The sequence below is a fragment of the Schistocerca gregaria genome, chromosome 10, assembly GCF_023897955.1.
Source record: "Schistocerca gregaria isolate iqSchGreg1 chromosome 10, iqSchGreg1.2, whole genome shotgun sequence".
NCBI lineage: Eukaryota > Metazoa > Arthropoda > Insecta > Orthoptera > Acrididae > Schistocerca > Schistocerca gregaria.
In genome coordinates, this window is record NC_064929.1 from 185,999,243 (window position 1) to 186,026,787 (window position 27,545).

General features: G+C 42.6%; 1 protein-coding gene across 1 annotated transcript in view; it reads left to right on the plus strand.

Annotated features, from left to right (window-relative positions):
- Nucleotides 1-756: 756 nt before the first annotated feature.
- Nucleotides 757-27,545, plus strand: part of LOC126293230 (uncharacterized) — a 167,858-nt gene continuing 141,069 nt past the window's right edge. Inside the window, 1 exon segment of the mRNA XM_049986351.1 lies at nt 757-860. Within this exon segment, the coding sequence (XP_049842308.1) occupies nt 757-860 (104 nt within the window).

The following is a 27,545-nucleotide window of genomic DNA, read 5'->3' on the forward strand; positions in this document are numbered from 1 at the left end:
CTTTCACGCTCACATGCTGTGATTAAATGTGTTAATGTTTTTGATGAATCGCTAGTAAATAAAGTAAATTTTTAAGAAAAAGTTTTGAAAGTAAATTCACGGTTCAGCTTAGTTCCAATATAACGCACTCATAACTACAAACAGTGTTCTGCCCAGCAATGATACTTTCAAGTGACAGGGCACAGGGGCCTTTCGTGGTCAGATACGGCGGTGCAGCCTGCAGGCGTGGATAACATCTGCATTTATGTTCAAGCACACATTTCGCGCGGTGCTTCTACATTTTTGTCCGCTTTTATGTTTATGGACTTCATCTACAGCATATTACTGTTTCTCTGAGAATGTCGTAATTTTGCTCCTTTTATATCGTCGAACGCGTTTCCTGGGTCATCAACTCCTATCGACGCTTCTCAATTTTCCGTAAGTTTAGCTGCCATTATCAGTCGCGACGTCAGAGCTGCCTCTCTGGCGCGTTAACCTTACATACCAGAAAGGAGGAATCCAGCACAATTTTTGGACACCGCTCACGAGGGTCTCTTTCGCAGGCTGCCTTCTCCTGCGCCAGGCCGCTGGAACTGGAATTCCGGACCAGCCGGCACGTCGTCCGCGCGTTCCTCCAGTGGCGCTCCAGGCTTCTCGATTGTTCGCCCGTCGCGGTCGGACATGTGCCGATAGTCGCACATCGACTTTCCCGCGGGCGTGCTTCGCATATCGACCCATCGCTAGGCCGCTCGCTGCTGCAGAGGACCGCCCGTGGCGATGCCGCGCCGGCGAGAACACTCCAGACCGCAGCTGCCGGAGTCCACTGCCAGCGCCCGCCGAACAGGTCGTGAATCACCGGCCATTCCGACCACATTTCTCGAGTGCGCCGTAATATTTACAAAGTAGTCAGCTGTACGAATGAAATTTGAGGATCTGTTAGCTGACTGGCCGGCCAGTGTGGCAGAGCGGTTCTAGGTGCTTCAGTCTGGAAGCACGCGACCGCTACGGTCGCAGGTTCGAATCCTGCCTCGGGCACGGATGTGTGTGATGTCCGTAGGTTGGTTAGGTTCAAGTAGTTTTAGGGGACTGATGACCTCAGTCACTCGTTTTAGTATTCTTGGAGTTGTTTGTGCAAGTGTGGAACCATGTGTAGCTTGTGTGACTTTGACTGAACAGCTATTTTAATGCTGTCTGCATGCTGGTGGCAGTCGGTCAGTTGGGACAGAGCAGCGAGGAAGTCTACGTGGCGCGAGGTCAGGCCGGTACTGCTGGCAGCGTGCAAGCGTGGACGGATTGTAGCGGTCGCAGCTAGCACCTCACAAAGTTCGTTGCGCACCGAACCTGGATTCTGAAGTTGAGTGATCAGTTAACCTGTTATTAAACCTCAACTGCTGTGACATCTCTTCGTTCATTGCCAGTTGTTGCTTCCTGGGCCGTTCTGGCTAGCAGCAGTGTACGAGGTGCATTCAAGATCTAAGGCCTCCGATTTTTTTTTTCTCCGGACTGCAAAGAGATAGAAACATGCGCATTGTTTTAAAATGAGGCCGCTTTCATTGTCAATACGTCCCAGAGATGGCAGCACCGTACGGCATATGGAATTTTACCGCCGCCGGCGAGAATGAGAACCGTTTTAAATACTTAAAATGGCGACGATTTCCTTACTTGAACAGCGTGCAATCATTCGATTTCTGAATTTGCGTGGTGTGAAACCAATTGTAATTCATCGACAGTAGCAGGAGACATGTGGTGATGGAGGTATGGATGTGTCGAAAGTGCGTTCGTGGGTGCGACAGTTTAATGAAGGCAGAACATCGTGTGACAACAAACCGAAACAACCTCGGGCTCGCACAAGCCAGTCTAACGACATGATCGAGAAAGTGAAGAGAATTGTTTTGGGGGATCGCCGAATGAATGTTGAACAGATCGCCTCCAGAGTTGGCATTTCTGTGGGTTCTGTGCACACAATCCTGCATGACGACCTGAAAATGCGAAAAGTGTCATCCAGGTGGGTGCCACGAATGCTGACGGACGATCACATGGCTGCCCGTGTGGCATGCTGGCAAGCAATGTTGACGCGCAACGACAGCATGAATGGGACTTCCTTTTCGTCGGTTGTGACAATGGATGAGACGTGGATGCCATTTTTCAATCCAGAAACAAAGCGCTAGTCAGCTCAATGGAAGCACACAGATTCACCGCCACCTAAAAAATTTCGGGTAACCGCCAGTGCTGAAAAAATGATGGTGTCCATATTCTGGGACAGCGAGGGCGTAATCCTTACCCATTGCGTTCCAAAGGGCACTACGGCAACAGGTGCATCCTACGAAAATGTTTTGAAGAACAAATTCCTTCCTGCACTGCAACAAAAACATCCGGGAAGGGCTGCAAGTGTGCTGTTTCACCAAGACAACGCACCCGCACATCGAGCTAACGTTACGCAACAGTTTCTTCGTGATAACAACTTTGAAGTGATTCCTCATGCTCCCTACTCACCTGACCTGGCTCCTAGTGACTTTTGGCTTTTTCCAACAATGAAAGATACTCTCCGTGGTCGCACATTCACCAGCCGTGCTGCTATTGCCTCAGCGATTTTCCAGTGGTTAAAACAGACTCCTAAAGAAGCCTTCGCCGCTGCCATGGAATCATGGCGTCAGCGTTGTAAAAAATGTGTACGTTTGCAGGGCGATTACGTCGAGAAGTAGCGCCAGTTTCATCGATTTCCGGTGAGTAGTTAATTAGAAAAAAAAATCGGGGACCTTAGAACTTGAATGCACTTCGTATTGGTGTGTTATGCAGCCGTCTTCGTGTATAGTCTTTAAATATTAAATTGGTTTTTACTTATCGGTGAAGTGCACCAGCGGTGTATTCTTCCATGTGGCCATTAACCCACCCCAGTTAGCTGCCCTGGTGGTTAGCGTAGCATTCAAAAAATGGCTCTGAGCGCTATGGGACTTAACATCTGAGGTCATCAGTCCCCTAGAACTTAGAACTACTTAAACCTAACTAACCTAAGGACTTCACACACATCCATGCCTGAAGCAGGATTCGAACCTGCGACCGTAGCAGCAGCGCGATTCCGGACTGAAGCGCCTGGAACCGCTCGGCCACCACGGCCGGCAGCGAGTGTTCTGGCAGAGAGTTTTTCTTCGTCATGTTGATTCTGTCCAGCACGGCATGTAGTTCGGCAGCCTTTCAGTTGTTTGTTCATATTTTTTTAGAGTGTTTATTGTTCCTTGGCTGCTTTTAGATGCCGATTTTGAAGACGCAATGCTGCTGGTATCTTCGTCCTCAGCTGATACCTACCGTTGTGCCGTAGGTCAGGCAGAAGGTTACTGATTACGTTGTTGGTCGGTCCTTCAGCCGCCCCTGACTCGGGTTGCCATCCGATCGACCTTACTCTTGGCTGCCCGAGTCGGGTTGCCATCCGGTTAGTTAACCTTACTCTTGGCTGCCTGCCTCACCCCACCTTATGTTAGAGCTACCTCCTCAGGCCGACTCTTGAAACACTTCTGAACACCACTGTTCTGTTGGTTTAGATTGTGACTTTCATTTTAGTCTGAAGTACTCTGTGAGGCCTTCAGCTGTCTATTAGTTTAGTTTGTTTTATTTTTAAAATAAGGCCTTCATCCTTCTTAAATTAAAATTTGAAGATTCATTTGTATAAAACGAATTTTTTTTTTTAAATTGCTCTATCTGAAATTCTTGTTATCCAGGCCCTAAGCCCTCAGTTGTTCAATGTGATGTGTTTGGCCTTCAGCCGAGTATTTACGTGAAATATTTTTTTAAGTAAGGCCTTCAGCCACGTGTATTCTTTAAAGCAATTTTTTATAAATTTTGTTCAGGCCTTCAACAGTTCTTGATTTGGTGTGGTTTTGGGCCTTCAGCCGAGGAGGTACTTCGAGTTTTCTTAAATAGGCCTTCAGCTACATTGTTTCATTTCGATCCTTTTAATGCAATGTGTAATTAAGTGGTTCTTAGAAAATAAAAGTTTGTTTGTCTTGTGCAACTGATAATAACTGATTACGGCTCCCTCCACAACCCCCTGATCCGCTCTATCCTGTGAAACCAGATTTCAGGTATGCAGCATCTTCGGTGCTGCTATTTAACGTTTCTTTTGAAAATGACACGAATCACGACCGATGGCTCTCTATCTTTAAAAAGGCGTAAGTCATTGATCGATGCCCGTATAAAAATAACATCGTTCTTCACATTCGTACAGAATGTGCACTAACGGACGGACTGAAACCAATTCAATGTCAATGTGTACAATTACATTTTTCGTATCTGGAGGGATAACAAACTCAGTCACCAAATTTCCGACTCGTGCCTTATTAAAAATATACGGTTAACTCACAAAAACCGCCGCCATCCTGCAGTAAATTATGACGAGATTTGTTGTGTGCCAGAATTACGGTTCGGTAATTTTGGTGCAGTACACAAATAGTAGTATTATCGGCTGTATTGGTAGAAACATAAATGAATGTTTGAGAGAGGAACTGTATTTTGTTTATTTTGCACATAATTAGAAACGCATATCGTTTAGTGTTTGTCCACTGTATTTTATATCGTTGCAGAATATAAATTGCATTTTATAACTAATAAAAATTAGCTGATCTCGTAACTACTACTCTTTTATGTAACCAAAGCGTTTACTTTTGATGCAAGCACAGTTTAAATGCACAAACACAAAGAAACAATGTAATTATTGTTGGTGTTGTTGTTTTGTAGTCAATGGGACGTTTTTCATCATGATCGAAGGGAGGAATTCCCAGTTATAAATATTGATAAGATTGGAAGTTGGTTACCAATAACAGAAACATGTTTTATATAAGCGCGACGAAGCACTGAAGCAATGTTTGATATCTTTTTTGTTTCGCATTTTTAAAATCATACCCTCTTTTTTTAGTAGTAGCGTTTTTAGCGCTATATGATAAATGTGTATTTTTTTAAACTTCTATCCGGCGAGATTCCTCCCTTTCACGTTAAAAAGCAACCATTATCCAATAAAAACTCAACCAAACAACGGAAGTTTCAAGTTTGTCATCAAATCTGTTTATTTTTAATTAACAGACATGTAGAACAAAAATGTTCTGTAGGTTACACGGCCCTTAATATATCCACACTCAGTTTCAAGGTGGTTCAATGCTTCCGGTTTCTGTGAAATCTAGTAAGACACAGGTCGCATACGAAAACAAAGCAATCGAAATTGAGTAACTCTCGATATATATGCACCACACGCAACATATAGGTAATGCGGTTGCGATTTTGATTCACCAAAGTTACTAGAACAACTACTGCATCCTATGCTTGCTTACGACAGTTTACCGTAGCCTATGGTAGTCTTACAACTCTTATTATGACACCTAAAATCAGTGAACAAAAATGCTTAGCTATTCGGGCAAGCTACCCACTCGGAATTCACTGACCTCCCCTCGACACCACTCTAGTGATGAGGCCCGGCGAATCACAAAATGTCAAAACCTCGTCTTACACTGGCGGCGTGGGCGAGGGTGATGGGCGTATCTCCAACCAAGCCGAGCGTCGCCCTGATACTAGTAAACAAAGTACACTAAGCCAAACCAAGCTGGACCGGAAGTGGTACACCAGAAACTTGACACAGCGACGAAAACTCTCACCGGGCGGGTGTCTACGGCGTGAGAGAGAGAGAGAGAGAGGGGGGGGGGGGAGGGGAGTGTAAATGGGCAATGCCGTATGATAAGTCTAGTGAGCAGCACTTCCATCCATCGGTATAGTTGGTATAAAGTACGTTATGCTTGCGTGCTTGGTTTGAGTGTCCCCAATTTGTTATTCACCACTTCTAGCCTTTCGGTTTTTCACTGACGCGTAATTCTTCTGTGAGACTATGATGGCGTGCAAGAGGATGGCACATGGGCAAACGAGAACATCCCGATATGGTTCCTCTGTTGCTCTGTCGACGTCGTGTCACTGTACGCTGACACGTCCCGGAGAGCAGCAAAAGACTCTCCTTGTCTCACTGCTTCTTCCGATGTAAGATGTCATGGATGATCAGAATCAACTGGACTAATGCACACGTTTCGTCTACTGCTTGTCGCCCTGAGCGAGTCAGAACACACGAGAAATTTGGGGATCAGTCACCCTAGAAAACACTTTAGCCCTTTTAAAACGCTGCAAGATGTTCGAAATTCTGCGAAAAAAAAGGAGTATGCTATTTTCACAAGCTACAACATTGTCTCTACTAAAACAGAGACTCGTATATAGAATAAATTTTCTTTAATTTACGTCTATTGTCACAAACGTCTTGTTCATAGATTACCGGTTTCGGTCTATAATAACCATCTTCAGATCTGTGTTTTATAAAAACAGAGTAAGCTATTTTTTTGAGGCATCAGACCTCTGGTTTTGATGCTGGCCACCACGAATTCCTCTACTGTGCCAATCTTTTCATTTCAGAGTAGCGCTACAGTCTATGTCCTAAATTATTTACGGGATTCATTCCAATTGGTCTTCCTCTACAGTTTTTACCCTCTACAGCTGCCTCTAGTACGACGGAAGTTATTCCCTCATGTCTTAACACATACCCTATCATCCTATCGATTGTTTTTGTCAGTGGTTTCCATATGTTTCTTTCCTAGCCGTTTCTGCAGAGAACCTCTTCATACCTTACTTTATCAGCTTACCTAATTGTCGATATTCCTTTGGCAGCGTCATATCTCAAATTTTTCGATTTTCTTCTGTTCCGATTTTCCCAGAGTCCATGTTTCACTATCATACAATGCTGTGCTCCAAACGTACATTCTCAGAAATTTCTTCCTCAAATTATGTTTAATACCAGTAGACTTCTCTTGGCCAGGAATGTCCTCTTTGCCGTTGGTAGTCTGCTTTTGATGTCCTCCTTGCTCCATCCGTCAGTAGCTATTTTTCTGCTTACTTCGTGGCCCTCAATTCTGATTTTAAGTTTCTCGCTGTTCTCATTTCTGCTTCTTCTCATTACTTTCGTCTTTCTTCTGTTTACTCTCAGTCCATCTTGCGTACTGACTAGACAGCTCATTCCATTCGTCACGTCTTGTAATTCTTACTCACTTTCACTCAGGATAACAATGTCATCAGAAAATCTTACCATTGATATCCTTTCACCCTGAATTTTGATCCCATTCTTGATCCTTTTCTTTATTTCCGTTACTGTTTCTTCGATGTACAGACGGAAAGGAAAGGGTAAAAGACTTCACCTCTCCCCTACACCCTTTTTCACCCGAGCACTTCGTTCCTGTTCTTCTAGTCTTATTGTTCTCTCTTGGGTTTTGTACACACTATATATTACGTCTTTCCCTATAGCTCACTTCTAGTTTTCTGAGAATTTCGAACGTCTTGCACCATTTTACACTGCCTTTAGTTCTGTATCACGCCCGGGTAGGTCGGAGCGTGGGTCTGCTCCTGAAGGGTAGGCCGAATGTAGAAAGCTAGGAGGAGCAGGTGAGGTAGAACACATGATACTGGAATTAAAAGTGCTTTTACTGTATACTTAGCTTTGGCTGAGATGAGCACGCACGTGCGAAGCAGAACATCAAGTTACAAAGTTACAAATAGTGGCTCCCCACTATGAAACAGAATCAATGTTGCTTGGTCGTCTGCTCGGCATCAAATAGGGTGAATCCGGAGCGGCTCTCGTAGAGCTGCACATCACCGGCTAGAGGGCGCTGTCGTTCTTGTCGGTGTCGTAGTGCCAACCGTGGAGAGCACACCTACGTTGTGGCATCGTAGATATCGATACCACATTGTCCTTTCCCACAGCCAAACTGATCGTCATCTAATAGATCCTCAATTTTCTTTTCTATTTGTGACATGGCTCTAGTCAGTTAAAGTGAACAACTGCAGAGTCTGTTGAATGCTGTGACGAGCCTAATAAGCACAGAACGTATTTTTAGAGTAAGAAGAAGAAAGACGTAGGTAATGATGAATGGTTTAAAAAAGGCTAGTGACAAAATTAGCATCAAAACTGAGGACCACGAAACAAAATACACATCATGGAGTAAGCAAGGAGGACATAAAAAAGAGACTAGGGCAAGCAAAGTTGGCATTCCTGCAGAAAGATGTCTACTCGTACCAAACATTGGACTTAACAACAGACTCCACCCCAAAACTTTATTTTCTTTTTTTCTTAGAGCCCAAAACCGTTTGGCGGTATTCGAATTACAAGTCATGTAAGAAGTATTTGAAATATGGACTGCTTGGGAAGGGGGAGGAGGCGTGCTGTGGCACACTGCCAGATGCCAAATTGCTGAAAATAATACCTGTCTACCAGAGACTTTCGTCTGATGCCGTACTGGTGAAACGTCCCCTTAGAAAAATTATACAAGACTGGTCTATGTGAAACGTCCTCTTTGAACAATTATACACGACTGTGCTTAAACTGACACACAATAGTTTTTAGCGCAACGCAATCTGACTTTCAAAAATCCCTACGAAAGAATGGCCCTGACTAACATTAACCTATACGTTTCACAAATCACTTACCTCACAAAAATCTTCGTTACTCAAGCTACTGCAATACAGCGAGCACCACTACTGCCAGCTAAATAAAATATTCAAATTACTGAAGGCACTAACTACTGACAGGCACAGTTAGCAAATGAAAGGTTTTAATAGAGAACAAACAATGTATTTACCTTAATAGTGTTCAAAAGTCATAATATATATATCAGTTAATGACATCCATTCTTACAAATTTCAAAACTCCGCCATCTCTCTCCCCACGTCCACCACTGCTGGCGGCTCACCTCCAACTGCGCAACGCTACGCGCTGTTAGCATACAGCTGCCGCTGCCCGACACTACAATGGCGAGTATTACAACAATGCCAACCAGCCACAGACCGCACACGGCACAGCCAGTGATTTTCATACAGAGCGCTACGTAGCGGCGGCGTTACCAATAAAAAAAACTAAACAGCCTACTTACACTGGCATTATATACTGATGGTAAGACACAAAATGTACATGAAATTTGCATTTGTCATTTGACCTAAGTGTCCCAAAGGGAAAAAATGGCAAAGTGCGAAAAGGATTGGCAAAGTTAAAACTCCATACAACATTAATTACGTATATACGGTAAGTAATTCATCCATTTCAGGAATCGAGAGTCTAGACAATTTTTACCTATTTTCGGGATCGATACTGACAGGCTATTGGTGGCAATATCAAAATCTCTACAGTAGTTCCCGAAATTAGCCCTGGCATACAAAAAGGAGCGAGCAGGGGCTTCATTTTTGAAAAAAATGGCTCTGAGCACTATGGGACTCAACTGCTGTGGTCATTAGTCCCCTAGATCTTAGAACTACTTAAACCTAACTAACCTAAAGACATCACACACATCCATGCCCGAGGCAGGATTCGAACCTGCGACCGTAGCAGTCGCACAGTTCCGGACTGCGCGCCTAGAACCGCGAGACCACCGCGGCTGGATCATTTTAGAAATGAGTAGGTTTAATAAAATGTTTTTTGGTACTTAATGAAATATGACTCCAACTTTCCTTTTCCGTGTGTAGGCTGTAACAATTTTCTATTATACTTTCGACGGATGATAATGTTCTCTGAGATCTAATGGCAAAACGATATTCTTATGTGATGTGATAACAATTTAAGAATTATCACATTCTTTTTTTTTTTACTTGTGCTGTGAAACCTTGCTTCTCTCCAAATTTCGTAATTCTGCGTCAACAGGAAGTCTTTATGAGTGAGTGTTTATCAAAATACAGGATGATCAGAAACAAACTGAAAGGCTTGTAAGGGTTTAGCTGGGTAGCTTATGTTGAGAAATAACTGTTGAGAATAAAATTCGATATGCCGCGCGGTTCTCGAGTTAATTAGGATTGAAGTTAGCCAGTCAGGCAGTCGCACGCTCAATCGCGGGCGTCCTGGCAGATGCGTTTGATTACAGTTCTCATACTAAAGTTGATAGTGCAGAAGACTGTTCAGCCTTTGGCTCGGGTTCCATTCTTACTATCGTCCCATGTCCAATTTTTGTATCGCTTTCATCTTCTGTTTCAGAAAACCAAACAAAGACCTCGTTTGGCGGCACCGTCTCTGGTGACTCTCTTGCACATGCGCACGCAACAGCCTGATTAACTAACTTTAATGGCAATTAAATAAAAAACGACACAACGTACCGAATTTTTTCTTAACAATTACTTCTCAGTAGAACATACCCTCGAATAGCCTTACAGGCTACACATTGGTGGTTGTTGTTGTTGTTGTTGTGGTCTTCAGTCCTGAGACTGGTTTGATGCAGCTCTCCATGCTACTCTATCCTGTGCAAGCTTCTTCATCTCCCACTACCTACTGCAACCTACATCCTTCTGAATCTGCTTAGTGTATTCATTTCTTGGTCTCCCTCTACGATTTTTACCCTCCACGCTGCCCTCCAATACTAAATTGGTGATCCCTTGATGCCTCAGAACATGTCCTACCAACCTATCTCTTCTTCTGGTCAAGTTGTGCCACAAACTTCACTTCTCCCCAACCATGTTCAATACTTCCTCATTAGTTATGTGATCTACCCATCTATTCTTCAGCATTCTTCTGTAGCACCACATTTCTAAAGCTTCTATTCTCTTCTTATCCAAACTATTTATCATCCATGTTTCACTTCCATACATGGCTACACTCCATACAAATACTTTCAGAAAAGACTTCCTGACACTTAAATCTATACTCGATGTTAACAAATTTCTCTTCTTCAGAAACGCTTTCCTTGCCATTGCCAGTCTACAGTTTATATCATCTCTACTTCGACCATTATCAGTTATTTTGCTCCCCAAATAGCAAAACTCCTTTACTGCTTTAAATGTCTCATTTCCTAATATAATTCCCTCAGCATCACCCGACTTAATTCGACTACATTCCATTATCCTCGTTTTGCTTTTGTTGATGTTCATCTTATAAACTCCTCTCAAGACACTGTCCATTCCATTCAACTGCTCTTCCAAGTCCTTTGCTGTCTCTGACAGAATTACAATGTCATCAGCGAACCTCGAAGTTTTTATTTCTTTTCCATGGATTTAAATACCTACTCCGAATTTTACATTTGTTTCCTTTACTACTTGCTCAATATACAGATTGAATAACATCGGCGAGAGGCTACAACCCTGTCTCACTCCCTTCCCAACGACTGCTTCCCTTTCACGCCCCTCGACTCTAATAACAGCCATCTGGTTTCTGTACAAATTGTAAATAACCTTTCGCTCCCTGTATTTTACCCCTGCCACCTTTAGAATTTGAAAGAGAGTATTCCAGTCAACATTGTCAAAAGCTTTCTCTAAGTCTACAAAAGCTAGGAACGTAGATTTGCCTTTCCTTAATCTTTCTTCTAAGATAAGTCGTAAGGTCAGTATTGCCTCACGTGTTCCAACATTTCTATGGAATCCAAACTGATCTTCCCCGAGGACGGCTTCTACTAGTTTTTCCATTCGTCTGTAAAGAATTCGTGTTAGTATTTTGCAGCTGTGGCTTATTAAACTGATTGTTCGGTAATTTTCACATCTGTCAACACCTGCTTTCTTTGGGATTGGAATTATTATATTCTTGAAGTCTGAGGGTATTTCGCCTGTTTCATACATCTTGCTCACCAGATGGTAGAGATTTGTCAGGACTATCTCTCCCAAGGCCGTCAGTAGTTCCAATGAAACGTTGTTCACTCCGGGGGCCTTGTTTCGACTCAGGTCTTTCAGCGCTCTGTCAAACTCTTCAAGCCTCTACATCCTTACATTTGTCCTCTAGACATCCCTGCTTAGCCATTTTGCATTTCCTGTCGATCTCATTTTTGAGACGTTTATATTCCTTTTTGCCTGCTTCATTTACTGCATTTTTATATTTTTTCCTTTCATCAATTAAATTCAGTATTTCTTCTGTTACCCAAGGATTTCTACTAGCCTTCGTCTTTTTACCTACTTGATCCTCTGCTGCCTTCACTACTTCATTCCTCAAAGCTACCCATTCTTCTTCTACTGTATTTCTTTCCCCATTCCTGGCAATTGGACCCTAATGCTCTCCCTGAAACTCTGTACAACCTATGGTTCTCTCAGTTTATCCAGGTCCCATCTCCTTAAATTCCCACCTTTTTGCAGTTTCTTCAGTTTTAATCTACAGGTCATAACCAATAGATTGTGGTCAGAGTTCACATCTGCCTCTGGAAATGTCTTACAATTTAAAACCTGGTTCCTAAATCTCTGTCTTACCATTATATAATCTATCTGATACCTTTTAGTATCTCCAGGGTTCTTCCATGTATACAACCTTCTTTCATGATTCTTAAACCAATTGTTAGCCATGATTAAGTTGTGCTCTGTGCAAAATTCTACCAAGCTGCTTCCTCTTTCATTTCTTAGCCCCAATCCATATCCACCTACTACGTTTCCTTCTCTCCCTTTTCCTACACTCGAATTCCAGTCACCCATGACTATTAAATTTTCATCTCCCTTCACTATCTTCGTCATCTGCAGAGCTAGTTGGCATATAAACTTGTACTGCTGTAGTAGGTGTGGACTTAGTATCTATCTTGGCCACAATAATGCGTTCACTATGCTGTTTGTAGTAGCTTACCCGCATTCCTATTTTCCTATTCATTATTAAACCTACTCCTGCATTACCCCTATTTGATTTTGTGTTTATAACCCTGGAGTCACCTGACCAGAAGTCTTGTTCCTCCTACCACCGAACTTCACTAATTCACACTATATCTAACTTTAACCTATCCATTTCCCTTTTTAAATTTTCTAACCTACCTGCCCGATTAAGTGATCTGATATTCCACGCTCCGATCCGTAGAACACCAGTTTTCTTTCTCCTGACAACGGCATCCTCTTGAGTAGTCCCCGCCCGGAGATCCGAATGGGGGACTATTTTACCTCCGGAATATTTTACCCAAGAAGACGCCATCATCATTTAATCATACAGTAAAGCTGCATGCCCTCGGGAAAAATTACGGCTGTAGTTTCCCCTTGCTTTCAGCCGTTCGCAGTACCAGCACAGCAAGGCTGTTTTGGTTATTGTTACAAGGCCAGGTCAGTCAATCATTCAGTCAGTTGCCCCTGCGACTACTGAAAAGGCTGCTACCCCTCTTCAGGAACCACACGTTTGTCTGGCCTCTCAACAGATACCCCTCCGTTGTGGTTGTACCTACGGTACGGCTATCTGTATCGCTGAGACACGCAAGCCTCCCCACCAACGGCAAGGTCCATGGTTCATGGTATGTGACACAAATTATGGTGTGTGACACCTACCCGTCCTTGACAAAAAAAGATCTTAGCAGATGGACAGATAAACGTATAAAAAATAACAAAAGTATTTTTTCGTGTGGCATAATGTCATATAAACAATTTTCGATATGTTTGCTGTACTTTTACTGTGAAATCGTTTTTCTTGTCAAATTTTCTGACTCTAGGTCAACAGGATGTACCCGATAGCCTTTGATGAATTGAGAAGGGTATAAGTTTCCGTTTTCTCGTTAGTAACTTCCCTTTACCGGATATGTTTCAGTTACCTTAAAGATGCAGTTGTTCGCAATTTATCATACACAGATTTAAATATACGTGTAGGAGAAGTACGTAGAGGGTGTGTTTCAGCGTATAAGTCTCTAGCTCTCATTTAATTTTGTTGGCCTTCTCCGTAAATGAGAAGCATATCGACTAGTTCTTCGAATTCACATTCGTGTGATTCGACGATACTAGTCTTACCGTTCCTATTAGTGTTGTATTGCGAAACCGTCGAATGGTGTTTACATTTCAATGGGACGTTAGATGAACGAGCAGTATTCGGTGAATATTTACTATTTACACGATATACGAGAGAGAATTGTCAGAGAATGTGTTTCGGTAAGTGCCGAACTGAAAAGAATATCATTCAATCCATGCAGCACTGCATTGACGCCAAAGGTCATCACTTCGAACACCTTCTGTAAATAGACGTTCATGCCACGTTTGTTACCTTCGTTGATCTTCAAAGACATTACTGTTACACATCATTGGATTCGTCTCGATAGCCACTATCAGAAAATAAGTACCAAACTATAGCGTCCCGTTTATAAAAAAACAAAGTTGACCTACATATCTCTGAAGCGGACCTACCTAGCAACAAAAAACGAACGTCATATTATGGCCCCCGTTTTCCCATGCAACATTTGTCCCACAAACTTTTCAGCTACTATCATACTTTCGGAGTTATTCTAGGTAGCAATAGGTTCTGACTTGGTTCAAATGGCTCTGAGCTCTGTCGGACTTAACTTCTGAGGTCATCAGTCTCCTAGAACCTAGAACTACTTAAACGTAACTAACCTAAGGACATCACACACATCCATGCCCGAGGCAGGATTCCAACCTGCGACCGCAGCGGACTCGCGGTTCCAGACTGAAGCGCCTAGAACCGCTCGGCCACTCTGGCCGGCAGCTAGTGACTCATCCTGTATATAAATCTGTGCATAATCCAACTGGATCGATTTCAGTCACACTTGGTACACGTATGACTTACTGTCTGAAGTCTGATGAGAATCGGGGGGGGGGGGGGGGGTGAGAACCATTCCACCTACTACTACTCAAAGGTTTGGAGGTAGGGGTGAAAACCGAACTTAACTCATGCCATACAAATAACCAGACTATATTCATCCTCACCGTGCATGACTTTAATTTATTACCATTATGCTACTAACTCAATTCGCAAAAACTTTTGAGGGACGTATTCACATTTACCACCAGCCCTCATAACTACGCTCGTGCTCGCTCCACGTCTGATCTCTGTTACCCCGCCGCTGGCTTGGCGCGTTCTGCACACAGCCTCTGAGCCCGCGACGGATCACAGCGCGTAGCCAGGGCAGCGGTGTGCCACGTGACGTCATTAGGCGCGTCATCAGCGACCAATTAGCGCCAATATCCAGCCGCCCTGCACCAGGCGCCCGTTTGTTTCGGTCCTGCGGTCGCCCGCAACAGGCTTGCGTGACGCAGCTCGCACAGTGTACGGCGGTATCCAGCCGGTCTGACGAGGGAAATTCCCCAGCGCAACCCCTTCAGATTTAGTGGTAAGATGACCCAGTCAAAAACTGAACACCGATCGAGCATGAAAACAGGAGGAAGGTGTACTGAATTGTGAAGAAAAGAAGCAAATTAGAAACATTGAACGGACCAAGCTCAAGATGTGGGACATCGAGCGCTTGTCAATAGTCGCTACGTCGTGGTTATGTGCTCACGGTGTAGGACTGCGAAGGGGCAGATCCGTGTTCACTCGGGCCCCAATCTTTTTTTCACAAAATTAAGAACTGGCTATCGGGTCATTGATGTGTCTGTACGCTGTATTCAAATTTGTGTCTGAGTCGTGGTATGACGTCCGTTTGCAACAGCGATGTTTACGGAAGGGACCTCCAGATGCGTGTACCTCCTGTTTGTTCTATACAGGTATCGTATGTTATGACTCCTGCGTCCCACGTTGGAATTTTGACTTTCAAATTCCTGTGTTGTAAAGTAGTTCATACCCATGTATTTATTGTTTTCACTTCAGTCAGCGGTCTATACAGCATCCTCGCCCGCTCTCACTAGTCATCATATTTACTTGCAACAGTAATATATTGGGGTGCAAAATAACTGATGATGGTCGAAGTAGAGAGGATGTAAAATGTAGACTGGCAATAGCAAGGAATGCATTTCTGAAGAAGAGAAATTTGTTACCATCGAGTATAGATTTAAGTGGCTGGAAGTCATTTCTTAAAGTATTTGTATGGAGTGTAGCCATGTATGGAAGTGAAACTTGGACAATAAATAGCTTGGACAAGAAGAGAATAGAAGCTTTCGAAATGTGGTGCTACAGAAGAATGCTGAAGATCAGATGGTTAAATCACATAACTAATGAGGAGGTATTGAATAGGATCGGGGAGAAGAGACGTTTGTGGCACAACTTGACTAGAAGAAGGGATCGGTTGGTAGGAAATGTTCTGAGGCATCAAGGGATCACCAATTTAGTACTGGAGGGCAGCGTGGAGGGTAAAAATCGTAGAGGGAGACCAAGAGATGAATACACTAAGCAGATTCAGAAGGATGTAGCTTGCAGTAGGTACTGCGAGATGAAGATGCTTGCACAGGATAGAGTGGCATGGAGAGCTGCATCAAACCAGTCTCAGGACTGACGACCACAACAACAACAGTAATATATTGTCACATTGCCCGTATTCCATAACCAATAACAACCATGTGGCCACGAGTCTTGGAGTTCGCTCTATGTCGCACATCTTGAGCTTGGACTAGTTCCTGTTTCTATTTTGCTTCCTTTTTCACAGTTCAGGACGCCTTCTTCCTGCTTTCATGTCTGATCTGTGTTCAGTTACTGACAAACTCTCCACGGGGACAACTTTCCCTTGTTAGGACTGCACGTCGAACCTCCGTGAACTGCATTTATAAATCCCCTGGCGAGTCTATGCGTTATACCAGAGAACGGTCTGGTCTTTGCTGTTATTTTAAAATATAGATGATACAGATATGAGTGACGTCATTGTACTGAAACCATTATTTCGCTCAGCTCATTGGTGGCGACAGCCATTTGCAGGCGATTTTTGAAATGCTGGCCGAGTGGTTCTAGGCGCTTCAGTCTGGAACCACGCGACAGCCACGGTCGCAGGTTGGAATCCTGTCTCGGGCATGAATGTGTGTGATGTCCTTAGGTTAGTTATATTTAAGTAGTTCTAATTTCTAGGGGACTGATGACCTCAGATGTTAAGTCCCATACTCCTCAGAGCCATTTGAACCACTTTTTTTTTTTTTTTTTTTTTTTTTTTTTTTTTTTTTTGAATGTGGATTAGTTCATCTCTCGAAGAGACCGCATGCTTAGCTGAATTTGGGTGCTACCTTTACGCCGCTTTTGAATGAAATGTTACAGGGTAGAGTAGTGCTGACCTCGTTCAAGGTGAGAAAAATTGTTTCAGTCCCGAAACGCACTGGACCGGCTGCCCCTGACTGATGGTTGCGGTTTCGGTTACTGCTGTAACGTCCTGCCTTGTGCCCGTCTTTTTATAGACCTCGACAAGGCATTTCATCGTGTTAATCACAACTTTCTGCTTCGAATTCTCGAGGCAGTTGGTTTCACTGTTGACACACGGCGAGTGCTCTCAAATCTGTTTACGGATATTTCGGCTTCGGTAGTTGTTAATGGCCAACTGACGCCCCCACTAAATATCAGTACGGGAGTGCCTCAAGGAAGTCGCTGTCAATGGCTTTGTTTGTGTTGTCTCTGGAGCCCATACTTCGGATGCTAGCATCCCAGCTGACAGGTTGGACGCTTCCCGGCGGGACTACAGCTGTTCGTGCACAGGTGTATGACGTGATGGTTCTACTTTGTAATCCTGCTGTGATACCGCGACTGAAGGCTGTAATCGATGATTTTTGTCGGATTTCAGGTGCGAACCTTAATGAAGGTAAATGGAAGCTTCTTGCCTTACGAGGTTTTAATGACGTGATTGTTCCATGGGTTACTGCGTTGGATCGGCATACGTTACTCGGTATCATCATCGATCGTTGTCCACTCAAAATGGCGGCGCTCAAGTGGAAGTTTGTTACGGAAAAAATTCAGGGAGCGATACTAGAGCATGAAAGGCGTTCTCTTACTCTGCTCCAGAAAGTCCGAGTACTGGATACGTATGTCTTATTCGAAGGTTACTACGTGGCCCAAGTTTATCCGCTTTCCTCGATGATGGCGAAGAAACTGCTACAATTGCGTGGTCGTTTCTTATGGTAAAGACATATACTTCACTTACGGTATGAGCTGATCACGAAGCTGGACCTGATATACGAAGGAAGCAGATGCTATATGTGGGTCGTACTGTTTCGACGATGACTCAAGGAACTCACACATTCACGTCTCATTTATTTCTCTGTGTCCGTCCAGCTAGTCTTGAACCCTCTACTGATGTTGGTCGCATAAAATATAAAACATATTCGTGACTTCTTTCTTTCGGTGAGCTATTTAGGGATTGACATTTGTCCTCACCATGAGATTCCTAAAGACTCGTTGGGAAGCGGTTCCTTGCCCGAACCTCGTTGAAAGAGAATCGCCACAAACAACCTGGACAACAGTTTGGTTCAATATCATCAGTCTTCCGATTTTGGCGATGTGCGTAGCGTTCTCGTGGTAAAAGGTAGTAAATAACTTGATTCAAACAAACGAGCGACTTTTCGGTATCGTCTTAGTGAAACGGATTTATGTAGTCGTTGTACATCTCCAGATACGATACGACATCGCTTTACTTGTGGAGGTCATAGGGCAAACTGGTCTTGGATCAGGACACAATTGGCCTTCCTTACTCGATCTTCTGAGACTGCGTACGCTGTGAAGATCATACCGAGCCCAGATTTTGTTTTCTTTCCACTGTCGAAAACCCATACAGTTATGTGGTTACTCGGATACTTCGTTTATTATGTTGTAGAAGGCGAAGGGGAAGATTACATGACCTTCGCGCAGTACATAATCACTGCCTATAGGACATGCTTGCGAATGCCTCCACATCGAGACCTCTTCGCCAACATGTTGAATCATGTTTTCCATCGGCAAAGTGTGGGTTAATTTAATTTTTCAACTGATAAGGTTTTTCTTTGTTATGTATGTTCCCATCTGATTGCTTCGGCTTGTCCTCTCCTGGTTTCCCTGTTCGCTTTGATTCGTGTTATGACTCAGCATCGCCCCAGTTCCATTTTAAAGTGTTTTTAGGTGAAGTATAGGTACACACAAACGTCTACAATGCTTGCAGTAAAATTGGGATTTTCCTTAGTTTTCTTTTACTAATGTAATCTGGTTTCGTTTTTCGTTCCACTTATAGATTCTATCACAAACTATAAAAAATATATAAAAACACAAAATAATAAAAAAGTAAAAAAAATTACTTAAAAACCACATAAAAATATTTGTTGATACGTATCATGTGAGCTTGGTGGTGAATTGTCGGCTACATTCTCTTTTCTTTTCCCCTTCTCCTTTATTTATTGCCAACCGGGGTGTCCGAGCGGTTCTAGGCGCTACAGGTCTGGAAACGCGCGACCGCTGCGGTCGCAGGTTCGAATCCTGCCTCGGGCATGGATGTGTGTGATGTCCTTGGATTAGTTAGGTTTAAGTAGTTCTAAGTTCTAGGGGACTGATGACATCAGAAGTTAAGTCCCATAGTGCTCAGAGCCACTTGAAGCCACTTTAGTTATTATTCAGTTATCATAATTAATTTTTTTATCACATTTGCAGCTTATAGTACATGATGATTTGACTGAAGTGTCATGATAGTACCAAGTCATTCTGATAATAAAAAAAGTGGCAACGTCATGTTGATTAATCGGATTTCTGCCGGTTGATCCACATGGCAAGGCCTCGCCGGGAAAGCTTGAAGAATTACAAGTGGTAACGTGTTCGGCTACCATGCAACTGGTCACAGACGCATAAGTCGCCCAATGTGACGTCGCCTGAAATAAGACTTGCAACCCAGCGGCAGACCTTCTGCGGATGGGGCCTCCGGGCTATTAAAGTCCCATAATCATTTGTTGTCTTTAGGGGAGAGTGTTGTACGTGGAGAACTATGTTACTAGGAACATATGATGTTTCCTAGTCGGTTTTTCCTTCTAATGATTTAGACTCACATGAACAAATTCGCACTAGGAACTGCCATAAGCAGTTTCTGACATTTTCACTGCTTCCATTATCGTGAGACATGAGGCTGTCTTTTGTGCAGCATCTGTAAATATTAGAACTTCTACATATTTGAGTGCTGAGTAATATATTAAAGCTATACGGAGGAAACGGTTTTACACAGGTGCATGGTGAGCAGAATTCTGTATATTTTTAAAACTAGTTACATAACGTATTGGTCGTCAAACTATACTTCTGTGGTCGTGCACCATCTTGGGCCTTTAAATGGAAGTAATTTTTCTGCTATGGAACACCCAATATTATCTAATGAACTGAATTTTTTTAATGTCTTATCCGTTTTCCTCGCCTTCAGAATGACAATTCGTGTTACTAGCTAATAGCTTCTATTTCACAAGGTTTTTAACTTGTAACTGGTTTTTGATGATATTTCTTCTTAATATGATTGGTTACTGGTGACTATGAGAGTAATATGTAACACATAGAATACTAAATACAGTACTGACAAGGTTTTCTAGATTGCAAACTTTTTAATTTCAATAGAATATTTTTTGTAAGTGCAGGACCATGTTACACCTTGGAACAGTTTTTCACATTGGAAAAAGCTTACTGTTGTGGAGAAATTTTTGTGAATTCAGAAAAAAGGGCTCAGCACGCATGAAGTGAATGTTGTCATTTTAATATGGGATAAGAAAATACGAAAAACTTTTATTACAGGGATGAAAAGTGTTGCAAGGTAAAACGTTCTCCCATACTTCAATGACGTTTAACATGTTTAGTCTTGGTCAATACACGTTCATTATGGTCTGTTGTAGCTTCATAGTAGCTTCTTAGTTGCTAAAAGTTAAGGATTCTCTAAAATTCTGAAATATGCATTGTTTGCTAAATCACTCTGCTCATTTAAGTCTGTCGTGTCATTCAGTGTTATGAGTGATAATCTCTAATTGTCCCAGAAAGTCTCTATTTACTCCCTTGTCAAGAGTGTGTAAAATATGGAGATCGGATTTTTTTCATGTCTGTAGTGCAGTGACTGTTTGTGCTGGATAGGCAGCAAAAGAGAATTGATTGAGGCTTTTAAGCTGAATGCGTCAATGTGTTCTTTACATCGGATTTTTAAAGTTTCTTACTGTTTGCCCTATATAGTAGCAGTTATAACAAGTTAGTTTACGCATATCATATTTGGGAAGAGGTGTCGTTTTTAATCTGTGTGGTTCTTAAGCTCTAGTAGTAGCCATATTTGCAGGGTACATTGAGGGAACCATTGAAACAATTGCTCTTTTTAATGCACTGGCGTGTTTCGAGAATTTTCGAGCCATTACCAGCACGTCCTTTTATTCAGGTCTTATTCTGTAGAACGTTACGTTCTATAAATGTTGTCTTTAGCACAAAACGGGGTGCACAATGCTGAAACTAAAAGTAAAATTTGAAAAAAAAACCGACTATAAGTTATCATTTAAAACTCCTATTCCGTAAAAGAATTGGTATTATTGTGATGTGTAATTGGTGGTGGGCAAGAATTATTGACTCACATCAATATATTTAATAATAATAATAATAATAATAATAATGAAACTTACAAATGTTATCATGTATCTAAATTTACAAAGAAATTTGCGAAGTGAATGTTAAAATCACTCATTCAACATCACTACAATTTATCGCGCAAATGATCCATGGAACATGAAACTATGTAAAAAGATAACACATTTTGAAGACAGTATCCTCACATACCACTGAATATGCATACAAAATTATATCACATAACTCAGTAAATATGACGGCATAGATACTGAGGTGCGTGAAAGTTAGAACGGAGCGAAAATGAGGGATCCAGGTCTGCGCCTAATGTTTAGCACATTAACTCATTTGGAGAGCAGTCATAACTTTGAACCTTTCTCACACGTGGGAGTCAGATTCTTTAAGGGTCTCGCTGTGAGGTTACTTGTTTGTACAGGAATGACAACAACCATAATGGAATATGCGGTGCAGTCGAAATTAGACCTACCCTACGAGATGCGCTTCACAGATGTTTCCACAGCATGGGTGTAGATTTAAACAGAACCTTTATTCTTAACGTAGTTTCTGGAAGGCGTATTCAACATCTCAGATATTGCGGGAATAGAAAGTGGTATTGATGTGCGATTTCCACACAGTGTGTTGGTGATCAGGGGCTCGTACTGTTAGGCAGTAAGAATATTGTAATACAAGTTAGGAAGTGTATTTTTTCTGCAAACAGACACTTTTTTAATAGGACAATGTCTATTGACATTAACAGAGTAAAAGTAGAGTAAATTTTAATGTTTCTGGGTTCCTATTGCGAGTCGCATACGAGACGTCGTATTTTGAAAAGTTCCGACACTGACACTTGTACAATACCCGCTACACTAAAGAACAAAAGAAGTTCACACACTGGTTGTGTGGATTCAGACCAGTAACGAGACAACTAACCATCACAGGTTGTGTTCAAAATGACCACCGGCAGCGGCAGTATACGCTTCACGTCTGGTATGGAACGGCTGCTGCACACGTGATAGCATTACAGTGGAGATGTCCGAGCAGGCTGTAGTAATACGTCGTTGCATATCATCGGGTGCAGAAGATATGTTCTTGTAGACAGCGCCTTTCAGCTTTCGGCGCAGAAAAAATTGTCTACGGGCATGAAATTCCGGGAATCGGCTCGTCAATGTACGGGTCCTCTGAGTTCAGCCCAACGATTTGGAAACATTTGTGAAGACATGCTGTAGTTCTTTGTAGACTGTGGGTTGGACAGCCTCCAAGTTGGCACCACCTTGTTGGCAACACCATGTTGGCACCACAGGTTCCTCCTTGTTTGCAGAGGAACGTCTTCCAGCACCGGTGAAGGATGGTCTGTTAGGAGGCTGCGATAATTGTGCGCGTTCAGTGCTCGGTCTATCAAATACGGACCTATGAACTGATGGTTCACCATCCCAAACCAAAGGTTTACACTCCATGGACGCTTACATTCCACCTGACGAAGCCAACGGGGATTGTCAACAGACAAATAGTGAATTTTTCGGCGGTTTATCTGTGTGTGATTGATCAATATTGCTTTATCACTAAACAAAACACATGATACGAGCATTGAAATGCCTCCATATTCGTTAATTGGTTTTGGATGGGAATATTTCAATAAATCAAACGCAGAAATAATATTTAATGTGATCACCTTCTGGTGTCGAGAATTCAATGACTGCACGTTGCTTAAATCGCATTGACCGACCGTCTGCGCAGGGTTCCATACTTTACAGTGTATCAACACTACCGTTCAGTGCTAAGGCTTCCCATCGACTGGAGCTGTAGAGAAGAGGCTACGTAACAAGCCAGTACCTGCCGCATAGCAATGCTGCCAACTGTTGAAGAGTTACGAGCGTGAAGGCATTACTTTTCATTCAGCCCTCGTACATCTGGAGTATGCTGTCTTAATGCCCATGTGCCAAAGCTAACACGATTCTCATAGTTATTTCCATGCAGGTCTTGATGGAGAGAGATGTGGACGCTATGTCGTCACAGAATGCGTAAAACACATGCCTGACTAATGGGCAGATCAACTGCACGAGCAGCAAGTACATTAATTTGCCCCTCTTCTGTTGTCACTTGTTTCCTTCTGCCACGTTGTCTAGTTATTACTCTCACTTTCACGTGACTTTTTGAAGACGTTGATAAATAACTGCCGCGGTGGTTGACTTCTGTTGTGATATCTTGCCTCGCTTACACCGTACAAGAACGAACTGCGTTCTTCCTACGATCTCCACACATCACGAGCATGCCGCCTTTTTGTGCATTGGTCAATCTCATCGTCCACTCTCGACTGTCGCACACTTATTGACTAGCAAGTCGAAATGTGCTCAATTGAAACACAAGCACACTGTAAGAAAACATAACAAAACACCACTGACATAATTTACCACACTTGTAGTCTGTTCAAGTCAATAGATACTGTTTCATTAAAAAAAAAAGTGTATGTTTGCCCAAGAAATACAACTTATGAATTTTATTATAGTCTGCTGATTGGATAACAGTAAGAGCCCCTGTCTACTAATCCGTTCTCTGAAAACCGCACATCAATAGCACTTTCATTTACTTAACATCTGCAGTGGAAAATTTAATTGATTCATCCTCTATATACTTGTTAGCGTCCATTTGTATATGCAGGCTAAGATCATGGACTGCTGTACGGAATTTGATTTGGTGCTGACTTATAAATACACTGATTTACGAGGAAGGTTTTTGTATACAATTTATAAATTTTTCATTAAAGTTTTCTGAATTATGATGAATTAAAGTGAAGTTCTGAACAAGGTGGCATTGTCCCCTAGCGAACAGCCAACATAATACGAGAGAGCTGTATTGCCCCAAGAGCACAGCAAGTGGAACCGAATTCACATCTGATGTCGTGGTCTTGCGATAGAATACGAGGGTGGAATCTGAAAGATAGAGGAATATGAGACTTACAGTATCAAATAATCAATAATTTTTAACCAACAGTTCCCCTGCAATCATTTGACAATAGCCGCATAGTGAAAAAGATGAGAGTGTAAAACATGTGCTGTTCTACTTCTTATGGTAGAAGTAAAACGTTTCCCGAAGAGCTGCTTCAGCAACTTTTCTTCGTTTACATACATTATGCTGTTTCAGCAGCGCAACAGATATGTCAACTTTCAGTTTTGTGCCCTCCTTAAATGAAACCTAGGTGTGGATACGATTCCTTGCGTGACACGGCGCAGAAATCTGCCATTAAGAGTCGACGACAATGAACTGCAGCGATGACTTTTAACAATGCATCCTCGCAAGAGGAATGCTGTAACATGAACTAAACACGTACATCATTTATTTTATTCGTGCCACCTCCACCAGCTTCTGATACATGTTGAATCATTCAAATACACATAAACCCATTATTTGCATACAATATATGCACTGGTTGTAAACATATTATTTATACCGTGATATGCTCCAATCATTGCCATGAGATTTCACTCCAAACGCCAAGCCATTATGGAACACACAATATTCATGCTTCGAGACTTTTCCGTGCGCTGCTTATATCGCGTAAGTTATATGAAAGTGACAATACTAAGATACTCAACTGCTGTTATCTAATTTATTCATAACGCTACGAAATGGCCCGATACAAAGTACGCAACTACAGTTTACAATTAATGCAAGCCTTTTGAAGCCAGTCCGGACCGCTGAGTCAGTCATCTTTACTTTTCTGATTAATTCAGCTAGGGAAAGAGCAGGGCTTTCTGTCAAAGCATACTGTCAGGTAACATAAGTGCGACTACCTGTCAAATGCCCGAATAACAAACTTTTGCAGTGTGGACCATTGCCATACGTGCAGGGACAGAGTCGGCCATGCTGATTGTAGTGCCATACGCAGCTACACTACGTTTCTCGGTTGGATTCATGTCACGATTAGCTCGATCGATATTGTCCCACGGTTTATCGGTTGGCCTTAAATCCGAGTGGAATGGTGGCTAGGAGAGTACTGTAGATTCATTCTGATGCACTTCGAACCACGCACGTACCCTGCAAGCTGCGTAGCATTTGCATTGTCCTGCTGGTAGATGCCATCCCGCCGAGAAAAAGAAACTGCATGCAGGGCTGGACATGGTACCCAAGAATAGTTGTGTTTATCATTGGTGCCTTCCAGATTGACAAGTTCACCCAGGAAATGCCACGAAAACATTCTCCAGACCATAACGCTCCCTCCTTCGGCCTAGATCCTTCCAACGATTATTGAGCCGTGTATGCTTTCAGAGATTTCACACTGATGCAGCATGAAATGTAATTCATCTGAAGAATTTAGAAAATTGCAGCGAAATGCAGGAAGATCTGCAGCGGATAGGCACTTGGTGCAGGCAGTGGCAACTGAACCTTAACATAAACAGATGTAATGTATTGTCAATACTTAGAAAGAAGGATCCTTTATTGTATGATTATATGATAGCGGAACAAACACTGGCAGCAGTTTCTTCTGTAGAATGTCTGGGAGTATGCGTACGGAACGATTTGAAGTGGAATGATCATACAAAATTAATTGTTGGTAAGGCGGGTACCAGGTTGACATTCATTGGGAGAGTCCTTAGAAAATGCAGTCCATCAACAAAGGAGGTGGCTTACAAAACACTCGTTCGACCTATACTTGAATACTGCTCATCAGTGTGGGATCCGTACCAGGTCGGGTTGACAGAGAAGATCCAAAGAAGAGCGGCGCGTTTCGTCACAGGGTTATCTGCTAAGCGTTATAGCTTTACGGAGATGTTTAGCAAACTCAAGTGTCAGACTCTGCAAGAGAGACGCTCTGCATCCCGATGTAGCTTGCTGTCCAGGTTTCGAGAGGATGCGTTTCTGGATGATGTAGGGAATATGTTGCTTCCCCCTACTTATACCTGCCGAGGAGATCACGAATGTAAAATCAGAGAGATTCGAGCGCGCACGGAGGTTTTCCGGCAGTCCTTCTTCTCGCGAACCATACCCGACTGGAACAGGAAAGGGAGGTATTGACAGTGGCACGTTAAGTGCCCTTCGCCACACACCGGTGGGTGGCTTTCGGAGTATAGATATAGATGTAGGCCACCTGCCGCCATTCTGCGGTAGGTTGCACATACATCGCTTGTACATCGTTCACCCTTCTCATCCACGGTCGAAGCTGGACTGCAGTTGGCTCAGCGCCGGCTTTGGATAGCACCGTTTCGCCTTGCATTACGTACTTTACTGAACGCTGCACGTGAGAATATTACAAACTTAGACATTTTGGAAATACTCCCATACTTGGCGCTAAAGCTAATGGTCATGCTCTTTTGGACGTCATATAAAAACGCTCCGTTCCCGCAATAAGGACAACGAGTGCATTGTTTTCCGCGTTCCCCGACACGCTTTATACACACTGCTGCCACCTGGCTTCTATGAGTGGTTACTGCACGGCGACATCACATTGATGTGCCTCGATCGTGTACATAGCAAGAAGCTGAAAAAGTGATGCTTAACTAAAATAACGTCTATGATAGCGCGATTATCGAACCACGAACGTTCGGAGAGGCATTCACATCCAGCTAATGAATCAAAAATTATTATCTTCTAGGAATGTATTAACCTGGTAAAAATCAAGAGACTGCATTAATTTCTTAAGACACTTATTTAGCGTTTAACAGTTTGTATGGTAAACCAATAGTGATGCTGTGTATATACCACATAGCTCTGTGTAAATAATCTAAAAAGTTACAAAAGTAGGACATCTTGCTAAATGACTCTACTGACGCAAATTTTTATTGAGCGGAAAAGCTACATTAGACACGAAGGTGAATTTTGCAATGCTACTTCAGTGATCCTGGATTCGTTACACAAATACATGTCTGTAAGACTGGGCTTAATGTTGCGTTCTCGTAACGGAACTGAAAGTCAGTGATTAGCGACGAATGGTCAATGTGAACATAGTTTCAAATTCTGCTCGTGGGTCAGTCTGGTAATAGATTAATAATAAAAGCATGCCAAATTATATACATTCAATACTGCGTCAATTAATTTTTCAAGCTTAATTCTTCATCTGAGTACGCTGTAAAAAACGTGAAATATGGACTACCTCACTGATTAATTTTAGAAGCCCCCGATAAAGAAAGAGTAATTTGCATGTAAATGAACCTGAAGGAAATTACCTTAGAGAGAAACGACCATTAGTTCTTTTGCATTTTAGATATGATGAACAGTTTTTTGCTCTGCCTCGTACGTCACCTTATTTTTCTGCTTTCTTTACGAGCTGCAATACCCTTCGTACTCAATAGCAGTCGCTAAAGAAGTGAGCTGTATTATATTTCGCCATTTTTTTCATATTTTGTGCAGAATTATAGTACTTTCATCACCGATACAATCGTATGTAGACTTTTGTAAACGAGAGAAACTGATTGTTTTTATTCAGTCA